This window comes from Glarea lozoyensis (genome assembly GCF_000409485.1).
Source record: "Glarea lozoyensis ATCC 20868 chromosome Unknown GLAREA6, whole genome shotgun sequence".
In the NCBI taxonomy this organism is placed as follows: domain Eukaryota; kingdom Fungi; phylum Ascomycota; class Leotiomycetes; order Helotiales; family Helotiaceae; genus Glarea; species Glarea lozoyensis.
The window spans coordinates 422,146-437,252 of NW_007361001.1; the positions used below are offsets into that span (position 1 = coordinate 422,146).

The 15,107-nt window shown below is 46.6% G+C and overlaps 5 protein-coding genes across 5 annotated transcripts; 3 read left to right on the plus strand and 2 right to left on the minus strand.

The window, feature by feature from the left end:
* Positions 1-61: 61 nt before the first annotated feature.
* On the plus strand, positions 62-2,263 carry GLAREA_02436 (uncharacterized protein; the record flags this gene model as incomplete). Its single annotated transcript, XM_008087522.1, has 4 exons — positions 62-460; positions 517-1,626; positions 1,682-1,902; positions 1,963-2,263. The coding sequence occupies 4 exons, from the start codon at positions 62-64 to the stop codon at positions 2,261-2,263; spliced, it is 2,031 nt and encodes a 676-aa protein (XP_008085713.1).
* Positions 2,264-3,516: 1,253 nt separating this feature from the next.
* On the plus strand, positions 3,517-7,490 carry GLAREA_02437 (Oxysterol-binding protein-like protein; the record flags this gene model as incomplete). Its single annotated transcript, XM_008087523.1, has 3 exons — positions 3,517-3,536; positions 3,660-6,267; positions 6,321-7,490. The coding sequence occupies 3 exons, from the start codon at positions 3,517-3,519 to the stop codon at positions 7,488-7,490; spliced, it is 3,798 nt and encodes a 1,265-aa protein (XP_008085714.1).
* Positions 7,491-7,699: 209 nt separating this feature from the next.
* GLAREA_02438 (uncharacterized protein) lies at positions 7,700-8,422 on the minus strand (the record flags this gene model as incomplete). The annotated part of the gene is made up of 1 exon (XM_008087524.1): positions 7,700-8,422. One exon carries the CDS (start codon positions 8,420-8,422, stop codon positions 7,700-7,702), a length of 723 nt encoding a protein of 240 aa, XP_008085715.1.
* A 1,065-nt stretch (positions 8,423-9,487) lies between these two features.
* Positions 9,488-10,516, plus strand: GLAREA_02439 (uncharacterized protein; the record flags this gene model as incomplete). The annotated part of the gene is made up of 1 exon (XM_008087525.1): positions 9,488-10,516. The coding sequence occupies one exon, from the start codon at positions 9,488-9,490 to the stop codon at positions 10,514-10,516; it is 1,029 nt and encodes a 342-aa protein (XP_008085716.1).
* Positions 10,517-12,247: 1,731 nt separating this feature from the next.
* GLAREA_02440 (uncharacterized protein) lies at positions 12,248-14,730 on the minus strand (the record flags this gene model as incomplete). The annotated part of the gene is made up of 2 exons (XM_008087526.1): positions 12,248-14,264; positions 14,315-14,730. The coding sequence occupies 2 exons, from the start codon at positions 14,728-14,730 to the stop codon at positions 12,248-12,250; spliced, it is 2,433 nt and encodes an 810-aa protein (XP_008085717.1).
* Between the last annotated feature and the right edge of the window lie 377 nt (positions 14,731-15,107).

Below are 15,107 nucleotides of genomic sequence, written 5' to 3' on the forward strand. Positions count from 1 at the left end.
ATCAAATTCAGTGAGGGTTACACGATTTCCGACAACTTAATAACGAACAATACCGACGCAGATGTCTCAGCGATCCGCATCTTCAACATCTGGCTGGACTCCGATATACACCCGGAGAAGTCCGAATTACAGCCCAAGCACGCCAGTACACAGACCGAGCACTGCGGCAAACGGTTCGACCAGTCCGCTATATAGCCCTACTAGTCCAGTATACAGTCCAACCACTCCAGATTTCGGCTTAGGCAGTTCAGCATACAGAGCAAGTAATCCAGCAGACAGAGTGACCTCTTTCAAATACAGCCCAACAAGTGCCGCATATAGCCCAAGCACTCCTGTATTCAGCACAAACAGTCCATCGGAAATTGAGGTTCCTCATCTAGATCTCAATTCACCCAATCCTGCAGATGTTATTTCGACTATTGCAGCCAATAAAAGTTACCGGGTAGAACTCATCGATTCTGTGAATCCAGCCACAGGAGGAAATGCTACTACACATGTTGATTCTCCTGGTTTCAGACTCGGCAACAAGCTTCCCCGTATCCGAGAAGAGTCAGCGGTTTACTTCCAATGGCCAAGGCCACCAATAAAACCCGCCCAAACGAGTCCCGCCAATTGTCTGACGCCCGCTGCGGTTCTCCAGTAGTAGCTCCTACATCGACCCCAAACCCCGATCCCTCCACGTCAAATCCAGGAGTTGCAGATGCAAACTCGATGTCAGGTCCGGCTTATATGGACACACTGACACGAGCGATCAGCGCAATCGACGTTAAAGAATACAAGGGCGTCCCTGAAGACGTTTCCGAGAAAGCTCAGGAAGGCTCTGAGATCTCAGATACAGATTCATTGGCGCAATTCGCCTCAGACTTGGAGGTTGTAAAGCTTGTGGATCACATCCCTGATATAGATCTCAACAAAGGTCGGGAAGGAACATCTCAAGCATCCCGCGAAGAAACCAAGCCGAGGAGGACATCTCTCCTCGAAGAGTCGACTGCGACTATCATTCCTTCGACTCTACCCGAAGACGCCAGCAAGGAATCCGACGCAGCATCCACCCAAGTCTCTAACGCCATTCCTAAATTCATCCCGGAATTCATCATTTCAAAAAATGTCCAACCAGCTCCAAACACCGGACCTTCCGCGGACAAATGGTATCTCTACAACATCCACGGCCACGGGTTCTTCTCATCCCATGAGATAAAAGAGCACAAGTGTCTTGCCACGATCACAATCTCTCTTGCACCACATCTTAAACTCGAGTTATCTAACGTCGCGGATAACAAATTTGTGACAGAAAATATCAAGAATATCGATATCACGCTTAAACCGCAGGAGAATGCTCCATTCTGGACATATGCGCTAGCTTTCAAGAATAATGGTCCGCTTGAGAATGTTGAGGTACCTGAGAAGAATGTCTCGGGGAAGGAGGTAAAAAAAGCAACGTATTCGGAAATCGTTTTGAATGAGAGTAAGATTACCAAGGTAGTTGACCACGAGCTAGTTGGATATAAGGTTCTTGGAGGAAAGGTGGCTGAAGAGAGGGTAGCTGAAAAGAAGGTAGCTGAAGAAAAGGTATCTAAAGAGAAGGTGGTTGAAGAACAGACGGTCGAAGACAAAATAGTCCAAGAGGTAGGTTCACTATCTCCATCGCGTCTCTCGTACAGTACCTGACCTTTCGTTCTAGGACAGTAATTCATCGTCGAATCCAACAACAAGCCGCTACCTAGCGCTTAAAGACTTGGTTATGACTGTGCAACCGGTCTGGGGTGAAGAATACAGTACCGAAGTCATCGATCAACTCCCTGCTCGTGATGTGAACCTCCTAGACAACATCACGTGTGAGTTGCTGAAACTGGTCGTCAAACACACAGGTGCAAATGCCAAAACGATACTGGTCGGATGCTGGTAAGTCATAGCCACTCAACTCCTTCTCGTTGTTCGTGGAAATAACCTCCTATTTTTTAGCAAAGCACTGCCCCCGAAATTTATCTGCACTAACAAGACCCCCGCGGATGATCTTAAGTTCTTTCAAACTATCGTAAATCAGGTCGTCGACACCCGCGGTTGGCAAGCTGACAAGTTAATGGTCTTCTTCAATGATGGCCCACCTCACCTATGGAAGGGTGCTGATGAAGTATGGGACACGATACGGAGGGCATTTCCAGAAGAACTCGGGAACGCATCTTGGAGTGATAGCAAGAATTATTATGTTGATGCGCGGTGCGGGAGGGGTGGCATATATTGTTTGGTAGACACAAGTGCGTAGGAGGATTTCTGGACGTAAATTCCTGGAGGAGATTTTATTAGGATATGGCAGAGAAAATAGATTGCTCTACAGTGTATTCCCACTGCAGTACTTATTTTTCGCTATAAATCCAGAGAGGTATAATGTGGATCTGGCAAATCACGTTTACTCTTTCTAGCAACTTCGATGGTATGACGAGGACATGAGATTGAAACCTGCTGTGCAATAGCTTGTGATGATCTTTATTTGACACTCACCTTTTCACAATGATATTAGCACTGCCGATATATCGAAATTATGGGTTACACGTGACTTGGACCTCGCCGTCGCTATCTCGTGGTCGCTATAGACAAAACAAGAAAATGCCAACAAAATAGAGTATAAGTAGTATGTGTAGCGTAGCTATTTTGGAGTAATATAATGTTAATGAAAGTGATACTGACGAAAGCCATTTTCACATAGTTCTGTTAAAGGCATCGAATGGACAGACAGATTATGAATAGGTTAAGAAGAAGCCAATGATTTTACTCAAATTCGAGCTTAAGTTGCCTTTATTAGCGCAGGAATAAATAGTTGGCATCAGTTAGTCGTTAGCACATGTTTACCGGTTAAATCCAGCTTCCAAGACCTTGGGATTTCAGGGGCTTGTGCAAGTAAAGGATAAAGTAAATGGCAGGATGTCCTCAATTCCTTCTAAAACTTGAGGTAAAATTTGTGAGGATAAGCGCATCATCAATAACGGTTTTATTTAAGAAAGAGCCTAAGGGGCCATGTTTTCTAAATAATGAATGAGGCATCGTACCCCTCATCAACGAGGGGTTCGCATATAACACCGACTCGACGGGACCTCAAGGGGGGGCTGCTTATGTAAGTCATGTCCCCTTCGTCCTCCCCACGTCATCCCCGGATCCTTGCCCAGTTCGAGATCCTGCCCACATTTGCACAAGCCATTCAGCGCAACGTGCAGAGGAGTAACTCTCGAGCACAACAACACCACTCCCAGACTCCTTCACCCCTCTTTTGACAGTAAGAACACATTTTCGCATTTCGCCTCCTTCGCCTCCATCGCGTCGAGCTACGCGTACTCGGTGCGTGCCAGTTGTGGCAGTGAAGCACTACCCGCTTACTCCAGTCGACGGTCCGGGGAAATCTGTCCAGCTGTTTACGTGCCAGCTTTCCGATTCGTCGTGTGCTCGAATTTGAAGATACCGAAACCCATTTACCACATCAAGAACTGTCGCGGCGAAAAGTACGATTACGATAGAGTTGAAATCATGTCGGAAGCGGGTGAAAGGTGAGTAGGATTGGCCAGGTTGCGTTTGCTCGTGGGAGCTATTTTACAGCTACCAAGAGCTGTCCTCTTCTTCCTGCGCAATCCTTTTGCGCGCAATTTACTAACAATCATGCCATTACTTAGCCACAAGAGAAGCAAGTCTTCTGCTGCTCTGTCGATGCTGAGGAAGAAGGAGTCGAAAGAGGATGGGAACAATACAAAAGACAGCGACACCAGCACCGATCAGGGCTCGACGTCTTCTCACCACAAACATCTGAGCCTGCATCATCACTCCACCAAAGGCCATAGTTCGAGACCATCAACCGGAACCGCGGGTTTGATGCGATCAACCTCCAATCTCAACGTCCCGCGAAACCCGATGCCTCCTCCAGCAACACCACAAGATAAGGGTGTTTCGATCGAATCATCTGTGAGAAAGTTCAGGGTATTTGAGGCGCTTCGAAATGGGGATACCGCGTCGATTTCAAAGGCAATTCGAGAGTCGGACGGGCACCGCATGAGCACATCGAGTGCAACCGGAGGCGGCTCCTCGGGCGCATTGGAGGATACAACCATTTTGCATCTTGCAATTCAGTGCGCTGAACAGCCTGTGATTGAATATATTTTGTCAGATGGAGCTGGCTCGATCGATATCAATGCGCGTGACAAAGATGGGAATACTGCCTTACATCTGGCGGCGCAGCAAGGACGTGGCCAAGCTGTCAAGTTGCTTTTGGAACAGGATGGAATCAACGACTCCATAGCAAATTATCAGGGACGTCTACCACTTGACCTTGCACGGACACCCGATATTTTCCAAGAATTACAGCTGTCGCGATCTATTTTCATCGACGGGAAGGTTAGACAAGTCCAAGCATTGGTTCAGCAGGGAGACTACGTGAGACTGGGGGAAGTCCTGGAAGAGCCACGTGTGAAAACGGTATTGGATATCAATGGTGGAGAATTTTGTTCGGATATTACCACGGTTCAATCTGGCGGTACTCTGCTTCATGAGGCTGCGAGAAAGAAGAATATCGCACTAATTCAAGTATTGCTACTTCATGGGGCGGATCCCTTCCGTCGCGATCGGAGAGGAAAGCTGGCGCAGGATGTTACCAAGGATGATCACACGAGATCAATCTTGAAAAAGTCGCCAGCGGCCGTAGCAGCTCAGCGCGGTATTCAGGAAAAGGCCGTTTTGGGAACTGCGTCACAACAACTATCCAGTGCGCCACCTGGCGATGCTCTTGCCGGCAAAGAAGGTCGAGAAATGAAAGGTTATCTGAAGAAGTGGACCAATTATCGAAAAGGTTTCCAGCTTCGATGGTTTGTTCTAGAGGATGGCATTCTGAGTTACTCAAAACACCAAGATGACGCTGGTTCCGCATGTCGAGGAGCGATAAATATGCGTATCGCGCGACTCAACATGGATCCTTCTGAAAAGACAAAATTTGACATTATCGGCAAGTCTTCAGTCAAATATCATCTCAAGGCGAACCATGAAGTGGAAGCAAAGAGATGGTTTTGGGCTCTGAACAACTCGATACAATGGACCAAGGATCAAGCCAAGGAAGAAGAAAAGCAGAGGCAGAGATCAGAAGAGCTCCTCAGACAAGCCAAAGCTGAGCACACGAACAATCCATCTATCCGAGAAACTTCCACCGCAGACCTCGTACCACCTGGAAGCGATACTGCCAGCATAGGCGATGGGCGAAGAAGCAGTTTTCAAGCTGGTCGACTAATAGCACAGGCTACAAAGAATAGCAGTACTAGCAAAGTCGCGTTCAATACGTCCGGAAGCGTTGCTGACGATGACGAAGGCACGGCTTACGGATCATATGAGCCGAGCTACATGGGTGAAGTTTCTCGCGTTCCAAGTCACATGGGTCCGGGGGGAGATGGCGACGATGATGATGATTATGATGGTTCAAGTGATCGTGAAGCACCGGCCACGAAAGACGCGTTTGACATCACCGCAACTTCAGCGAAACTTCAATTAGAGATGATGGAGCAGGTGCACGCTGCCTTGCAAATCGCGCAAACGAAGAATCCCACACTGACAATTTCTGACACGATAGCCGTACAAGCCATGCAAACATATGATTCATCTATTCGCAACCTTAAAGTGTTAATTTCAGATCTTCTGAAGATATCCAAAGACAGAGATGGCTATTGGCAGTCTAGGCTTGATCGTGAACAAGATATGCGCCGCATGTGGGAGGATAGCATGGCTCAAGTGGCAAAGGAGCAAGAAATTCTCGAAGCCAGAGTTGGTGAAGCCGAAGAAAAGCGTAGGATCACCAAGAGAGCGTTACGTGAAGTTATTGAAGGCAATGTTCCAGTCACTAGCCGACCTGTCAGCCGTGGCGGAGACGGTGCAGACGAAGGGGTCTTTGGTGATTCATTTGAGTCCCCTGATGTTGCAGCGGAGAATGTTGCCAGTAGTGGGCTAAGTCGAAGATCTACTGCGAAGAGCTCGCTACGACGCAAATCCATCATGGCAGAAATCAAAAATCTATCGGACACTGAGTCTGAGGAGGATGACGATGAGTTTTTCGATGCCGTAGACGCAGGTGAGGTTGAGGTTGCTCCGATGGTAGAGAACCCACCCGAGTACAATGAGAAGGCGGGGACTGGTGAGACACTGGAAAAGAGTGGGTTGGATCTTGCACCGTCTTTCAGGGGCTATGAAGACGGCATTCGAAAGAGACTCAAGATGGATGCTGATGATAGGCCCAAGATCTCGTTATGGGTACGTGATGTTCTCTCCACCATGAAATTCATTGATGACTGACTTCTGTTTAGGGTATCTTAAAATCTATGATTGGCAAGGATATGACGAAAATGACTCTGCCGGTCTCTTTCAACGAGCCTACTTCTCTACTTCAACGATGCGCAGAAGACATGGAATACGCGGATCTTCTCGACATTGCTGCAAGCCGCCAAGACTCCATGGAACGTATGGTATATGTTGCCGCTTTCGCTGCAAGTGAATATGCTTCTACGATTGGACGTGTCGCAAAGCCTTTCAATCCTCTTTTGGGAGAGACTTTCGAATATGCCCGACCGGACAAGAATTATCGCTTTTTCATCGAGCAAGTTAGTCATCATCCTCCTGTTGGTGCTGCTTGGGCGGAGTCACCGAGATGGACATACTGGGGGGAATCGGCTGTCAAATCCAAATTCTACGGAAAATCTTTCGATATCAATCCCCTGGGGACATGGTTCTTGAGACTTCGTCCTGATGGGTCTGGCAAGGAGGAGCTATACACCTGGAAGAAAGTGACATCATCTGTCATTGGCATTATCACTGGCTCGCCGACAGTCGATAATTACGGCCCAATGGAAGTTAAAAACTGGACGACAGGAGAGGTTTGCGTGATTGATTTTAAGGCTCGAGGCTGGAAAGCATCGAGTGCATATCAAATATCAGGTCGCGTTAATGATGCCGATGGAAAACCACGATACAGTATTGGCGGCCGCTGGAACAAGAAAATATACGCACGTCTCACCCCGGGATTCGAAGCTACGCCAGAAGAACCTAAAGCTGGCCAACAAAACCACCGCGGTAGCGTTTCCGATCCAACTCAAGCTTTCCTTGTCTGGGAAGCGAACGCACGCCCAGAAGGTATTCCATTCAACCTTACCCCCTTCGTCGTAACCCTCAACGACTGTAACGACAAACTCAAACCATGGCTTCCGCCTACCGACACGCGTCTCCGCCCCGATCAACGTGCCATGGAAGACGGCCAATATGACCTCGCTGCCACGGAAAAGAACCGGGTCGAAGAGAAACAGCGAGCGACACGTAGGAGAAGAGAGGATGCGGGTGAGGAGTTTGAACCAAAGTGGTTTCACAAGGCGCAGGATCCGACGACTGGGGAGATGTACTGGCAGTTCAATGGGAAGTATTGGGAGGAGCGCGAGAAGGCTGCGAGTGGAGAGGCATGGAGGAATGTTGAGGAGATCTTTTAGATGTAGTGGGGTGGGTGAATTAGATTAGTGTATGCTTTGGTGAGTAGATGTGGTTAGGTGTGAATATATTATATTCCTATGTCTGTCGTCACGTGAAACGTCATCTCGCTAAGTCTTATGCCTCGAAACATTGTCCTTTCCCGACCTCCATCTCCCTGTCACCACTCTCTCCTTTCTCCTGCCTATTTGTCGCTATCCTTCCTCTTATCTTACCTCCTCAACTCCTCGCCACACCCACGACAGACAACTGTCATCTGTCCATCATCTCCCTTCTTTCCTCCTAGCAAATACTCCAAGTCACAAGTCTCGCACCATATCCAGATCGTACGGCGACAGACAGTGCAGATTCTATCTGGTGGCGATGGCGTCGAAAGTTCAGGCGAGGCGCGTGAGTGCATCTTTAGGCATCCGGAACAGTTTACTCTGTCTTCTATGGAAGGACGAGGGATATCTTGGGGAAGACGTCCGCGGTTTCTTAGAGACGGTTGAGCCTGTGGTTGACGTTGAGGTTGACGTTGACGTTGACGTTGACGTTGAGCCTGAGGTTGAAGTTGTGGTTGAGGTTGAGGTTGCGCTTGAGATTGCACTTGTAAAGACCCCCCTATCCCGCTCCGAACCACCATGGCCGTAAAACCCATCCCACGACCCTCCAACTCCTGTGCTAAATCGTTGCCATCCCAAGCCAGTTTCTTGATACTTAGGAGCTGAGATGTCCTGAAATTGCGGATTACTTGTTCAATTTGTACACAACCGGAGATAATGGATTTCAGCTTTTCGTTGCAGGAGTCACACCATGTTGGTTTTGGCTGGTTGATGGAACCGAGGGCGGCGGCGTAGGTGATGGGGGCGTCGCATTTTGGGCAGGTATTTGGGGAGGGTGGATGCTGGGGAGGTTGGGGGTTTGGTGGGTTTGGTTGATGGGAACCTGACATGATGTGTGGTTTTGCTGAGTGGAGTGTATGGTGATGTCTGTAAGTGGGTTGGAGGAATGTGAGATGTGAGATGTACTCAGAGCATAAGTGAGTGTGTCAAGGTTGGAGAAAGTTGTCTTTTTATAATAAGTTACTCCTATTATCCTATCTGGGAGTCATAATCTATCTCAGAATTCTCCTTTCATCTTGTATAGCAAACAACCAGGTCATGTTTTAATATTTATTGACTGATACCTAGTTCTATGTACTATGTCTAAGAATTATCCTTTCTCCTTGCGTAGCAAACAACAAGTCCATTTTGAAATTTAGATCATTGGCTAAGATGTGTGTCCGTTGTTGTTGAGTGAAAGTTTGTGAAATCAGTCAATATTCTTTGACTACCTATATAGTTTTGTCTCTCTTGGTCTCGCTTAGCGACATGATGAGAATTCCCATGTCAATGAATTGTAGAGGAAAGGACAAATGACTGCATATCTGACTTTCAGCTACAAAGACGCTTAGAGATTTTCTACAGATGATTGCTTGTATGACAATTGACTACAAAGACTCTTAGCGTCTGTCTGCAGATATGCCTCAAACTATCATTCAACACTAGATACACAAGACTAATATTAAAGGATGAGCAAAAGAAAATCGAAGCAATTCAATATTTTCGCTATACCTCGGTAGAACATTCAACAAAATAAAATAATTACCTAGGTGCATAAGCGCTTTAAGACTCTTTGTAGTAGCAGGTTATAAGGACGGTCAGTGATATGATTCTTTATATTTCAATAATATCCGAAGCTTTTGTAGAAACTTACGGTGCATGAGCTTACTAAGTCGTTTATCAATAATAAAGAGCCGAAAATTTAGTCATAAGAGTGTATCGTCACCTCGTTGTTTACTGCAGGATCAATGAAAGTGGTGATTCTTTGAGGAAGTGTGACTCTTAGCTAAGAAGGTAAGATGAGAAGGTATATATTTGTAACTATTTTCGCCTTGAGATATGCATCTTCTTTTTTCAGTCTATTTGGCAACAGATACAACTTGCAACATACGACTTCCCATTAGTGAAAGCACAATATGGCAGATTCCAACCGGCCTGACCACCCTGGCCCACCAAATTCACCACCTCCTGTCAACCCACCTGTCGACAGTCTTCTCGAAAATGACATCGCCAACCAGCATTCTGCCAGTCAACCGAGCTCACAAGTCCCATCAGCCGCTCCCGCTCAACTTCCATTTGTTCCATTCTATCACAAATATCCTCCATCTCATGCGCCTCCACAGCCATTTTCCTCGCCCGATCACCAAAACAATTCTAGTCTTTCCGCTCAGGGGAGTTTCGCAATGACGGGTTATGGAGATAACTCTCTGTATGTTCCGCCAGGCAACGGAGGCATGTGGGTGCCAGGAGAATATCCTGCTGTAAATTTGACGGGAGACCCGAGAGGTGATACGCGGGGCATGAATGCCTCCAATGCAGGGCAATGGAATGGGCCATCGGCAGCAGTTCCTTCTCTAGACCATAATTGGAACCAACAACAGCAACAAAGTCTTGTTCCACAACCTCCTCACCACGCACCTCCTTACTCCTACCCCATCCAGCAACCCATTCCTCATTACCCTCAAACCAACAATCCCTATTTTGGCCCTCCACCCCCTCAACAAAATACTCCATATCAGCCTCGACCCTATTCTTTCCAACATGTACCTCAATATGCACCGAATTTTTACCCACCTCCTCACTCCTACCCCATTCAACAACCCAACGCTCATGACCCTCCAACCAATAACCCCCCTTCCCACCCTCCTCCTCAAGACACTACTGCAAACCAATCGCAAAATCTTTCTTCTCAACAACCATCTCAACACGCACCTCCTCCTCTCTCCCAGTCCGTTCAACAACCCAGTGGTCTTAATCCTAAAGCTCTCGATTTCATCCCCCAATCTTCTCAACCTACACACTCGCAAACTAGGATGCATCCTCGAGTACTGCCGACTTCCCAAGCAGACTGTCGACCATGCCAGATCCGATCCCGCAGCGTTAATCCCCCACCTGACCACTCAATACCAACTTGGTGTGGCACCTGCTATAACAGGCTGAATTAGTTCAAATGCCATTGAGACATGATTGAGACAATGATTCGGATGAATATGTATTAGCAATTGAATATTGACTAGTTAATACAGAAACTAGAAGAGGGCCGTTTTGAGGTTACAGCTAGGTTATTTAGAGAAGGAATAATGGGCTGGCCAGAGCTATAAATCTAACTTCAACGACACGTACGGCCTTAAAATCCTTCACATGTTCCACCACCTTCACAAAAGCGCAAGTTTCATACACCTAAGCCATTTCTCCAGAATAGTTCCCCACTTCCGTAGGAGATCCCAAATTTGATAAGCTCTAAGAAGCCTACTATCCATTCGCCCACCAAAACCTTTCTCCGCCGTCACTACTACATGCACCTTTTCCGTTTTGCGAGCGCACGACCATGTTGATATTTGAGGTTTGTCAGAGGAGCATCTTGCCTGGAGAAGCAGCGGAGGAGAAGAGTGTTTGTTGTGGCTGTGTGAGAAAGAGTTGATGAAGTCGCAGGAGGAGCCAGAAGTAAGCTGCGCAGGAGTCTATTTGGATTGATTTCTTCCAATTTAGAGTAGTTCCATTTCTCGATGTTGTCGGCAAAATAGATCATTAAATTCTTCTTCCCTGCAAGTAACTGTGTAACATGTCGGCTTAATCTTTCAATCTTTAACAAAGAGAAACACACTCCTCACCAGCATCATCTCACAACATCCCCATTGTTCTCAACTCGCCAGATAGGGCTCGCTCGTACACATGGTCAGTTGAATACAAGGTTCACAACTTTTTAGATCTTTCCAAGTTATGAACTCCTGTGAACACTGGCTGCATTCACGATGGCACTGCATACACTCATTGCAAAGGTAGATCTTATTAATCCCCTTCGTAACTTGACAATTCTCTTTCACCAGCATCATTCGACTCGTGGGCCACTTTTCTACGCAGTAGCCTCATGCCTCAAGTGCCGTAGCCCAGCTGTAGATACGAGTATCATCTTATGGTGTGCTATCCGCTTGGATTTTTTTCTGGCAGGTAAGAATGTGTCTGGAAATCTCTCAGCTAAAGTCCATCGAATGATTCTCAGACCGTTTCCCCGTTCGGCTCTTCTTCCACCTTTCTCTTGTGAACAGATCGTTTTGTGATCTTGGGTGACAATAATCCGAGTTCTTCGAAAACGATCTGGCACATATGCGCGTCGAAATTTAGGGACTTTTTATCTTTCTCGGCCTAAGCAATTGTGTTCGTTGGTACTTCAACGCCCTACTTATTCTTTTCGGCAAAACCGTGAGAACCGGTTTAGAATTATTTTAAGATCTTCGAGGTGAGACAGGCTTTTTTAAATTTAAGGGGATTTCAAAAGAAGTACTCTTTTGATATTTTGAATAAGCGAACGACGGTAAATACAAAGAAAGGAACGCTCTGGATAAGGGGCTAGAGCCTAGCGTGTTGTTGGCGTTTTCAGGGATTCTCGCTTATCCAGGGGTTGTGGAGACAGTGTCCGCAACGTCAGAATTTTAGCAACTATGATGTTGACCAACAAACAAATTCAGATGGCTGAAGAAATCTAAAAGAAGAACTCAATCGCCTCAAATGCAATAGGTCCTATGTCTAAATCGAAATGTGGGAATACTATGTTCATTTGATTGCCATAGTAACTTACTCACATTACCACGCTTCTCCTGTTATTGAGACATGATTATAATTACAACTAATGCTGCTCACAGACTTCACTTTTCTGCTCATCGTGATATCTAGGCAGATCAACGTTTTCGTCGTCCTGTTCCTTTTTCTCTTTTGTTCCAGTGATGGTGCTTAACTGCATCCCATGCGTCAATATATTTCTCGGGAGTTTGGCCCACCACATTCTTTTTGGTCGCCAGATCAATAACTTCGTTCATTATCTTCGCCGCATTCCCAAAATATCCTTTACGATCATCTCTGGAATGATTGTGCTCTTTCGACATCTCTAACCAACAGAGACAGGAATAATACCCCGAGTCAAGTGCATCATCCGAATCTCTCGGCCCCACAATATTACTCCCGTCCCACACCTGTCGCAGTACTTTCAATGCGTCTTCATATCTCTGATTGTGAAATAGACATTTTCCATACTTCAGCAAATGGCTGTTGGTCTCAGCGCTGGGTGGTTTAGTTTTCTCGAGAAAGACTAGCTGTTCCCAGACCTGTGCGGCCAGCTTAGCTTTATCTCTCTGTTCATGTTGGTGTTCGAGACATTGAGTCAAGCGTAGGCCGTAGGAAAGGAGGGTATCTTCCTCTTTTTTTGAGAGCTGTTTCTTAAGTAGTACTTCATGGGAGAACTTCCATACCTCCGTGAATACGCTCTCAGCCTTCGCCACTTCATTCAGTTGTGATAAAACCTTGCCATAATCAAAGCCGTTCTCTAGTGTCTGAAGGTGGTCAACGCCTTGTAGTTTCTTCCGAGCATCCCAGGAGTCCTTGAGATAGGACCTCGCGCCCTTAACATTAACAGCGCTATCTTTCAAGCTGTTAGTTCGTTCAAGTTGTTTGCCTAACGAGTGCTCCGAGTTGATTGTTTCAAGACTCGTCTTCGATTTCTTCCTTCTCACTTCAACAATCCACTTGCCCACCTTTACAGCACCCTCATAATTTTTATATCCAATATAGGAATCATATAAGTGATCAGCTGCTTCGAGAGTACCTAGATCTTTTGCCCCTTGCTGTGAATTTCGAGTCGTCCATACGGTCTCAAGAACTGATGCAGCCGATTCGTAGTCTTTCGACTTCAAAAGTCGTGTACCGTACTTGAAGCCAATTGCCAAGAGATTGGTTGAAACGAAAGACGCCTCAGCCCTGGCGTTCCATACTGCTTTAAGAACATCGTCAATGCTTCTTTTACTAACCAGTGGCTCGCCCTCCTTCTCTGCCGCTGCAATCAACTTTTCGGCAACTTCGACCATAAGCTTACGCTCAAGGCCTAGTCTTTTACTTCCTTCATCGAAAACCTCCCAATACTTGTCTAGGGCTACCGAGGGTCCGCGTGTCTCTTCGAGTGTACAGCCTAACTGATAGCCGTTCTCAATGGCTCTTGCCGGATCTATCTCTTTTGCCTCCAGCCATATCCGCCTATATTCTACCTTTACATCGTCGTACCTTTTGAGTGACCGCAGAAAAACGCAGTATTGGTAGTGACTTTTCTTCTCATTGGCACTGAATTTGTTCAACTTGGCTCGTCTTTCGTGTGTATCCTTGGCTATCTCCAGCCCCTCTTCATTCTTCTCAAGCTTGCGATACATTTCGGCGAGCTCGTATCGGTTATCGAGATATTCTTCCTCCCACCGAATGAATTCTTCGTCCGCTAGGATTAGTTTGTGAGATTTCATCTGGGCTTTCGCGAAACTGGTAAGCTGTAAATATATTTCTGCTGCTTTGTCCCACTTTTGTTCTGCTCTGAAGCGTTCCACCAGTTCGTTCTTTAATTCTGCTGTTTCTGCGCTGGCTTTGGCTAGTTGCAGCCGACAGCTTGCCAAGTCTTCGATGATACCAACTGGAGTCTTGCAGCTCTCGCAGGCCTCGAGTTTGGACACCTCGCTGGTCATGTCTAGCTTGGGAGAATGTGTCGTTTTTTCGAATTTGGTGTTCTCGAATGCTTGATTCTCTTCAGGTGCAAAGTTTTGAACTTTTCCCTCTGCAATCTTTTCCGTAATCCTGATGACTTCGTTAGATAAATTGACCACTGCATCAACGTCATTCGTGGAATTTCTTGAAGAGAGACTCATATAGAGCCGTGGCGCAATGCTATCCATCTATCAGCAAGTCTTTTCTCTTCTAGATGCAGCGGGCCTAACCTTAACAAAGGATTATCGGAGTACTCATGCTGTAAGTTTGCATCTTGTAGGACTGTTTCTCGCAAGCTAATCACCAGCTGCTTCGTGTACAACTGGAGTTTGACAATAACCAATCGGACCTGTAGTGCACAGTGATCACAGCCACTTCCATGAGTACACTTTCGCAAACCACTGGTCTTTTCTACCAACTGGCAGATGTTGTCTTCGTTCAGAGAGATGCCTCTGAATGTTTCCCTGGGAAACTCTTTCGATACGTGTTCAAGGTCTTGATAGTGGTGATCAAGATCGATCACTACGGCCCAGAGACTGATCGTTTGTTTTTCTTCTTCCTCAGGGATCCAATTGGGCGTGAGACCCTTCTCGAAGAGAATGGTGGCTAGCTCTGCTAGTCGTCTTCTGATGCGTGGGATGTCCATAATTTCTTGTGCAGTAAGGGATTCGAATGTTATCAAAGCAAGACTTTCCTGCAAACCCACTTAAATGTAAGATTGTAAGAAGCTGGAGATATTGCCAAGGAAACTTTGCGGGGAGGCTGTGGGATGTGCCCGCAGAGCCCCGACACATCCTCAATTGGTGTATAGAAGGCTGCAGATGCATGCAGTGGCGTGACGACTTCCTCTTTCAGCTCTCCAGCTGCCACAGATCTCGATCTTTTCTGTCAAAATCACATTGGAAAGAGGACTAACAGCTTCCGTACCCACGTTCAAGTTCGAATTAAGTTACCAAGAACTTGCAGTAAAATGGACGAGAGCTCCCAGTCGTCGTCATTGTATACTCACGCAACGCGGAAAAT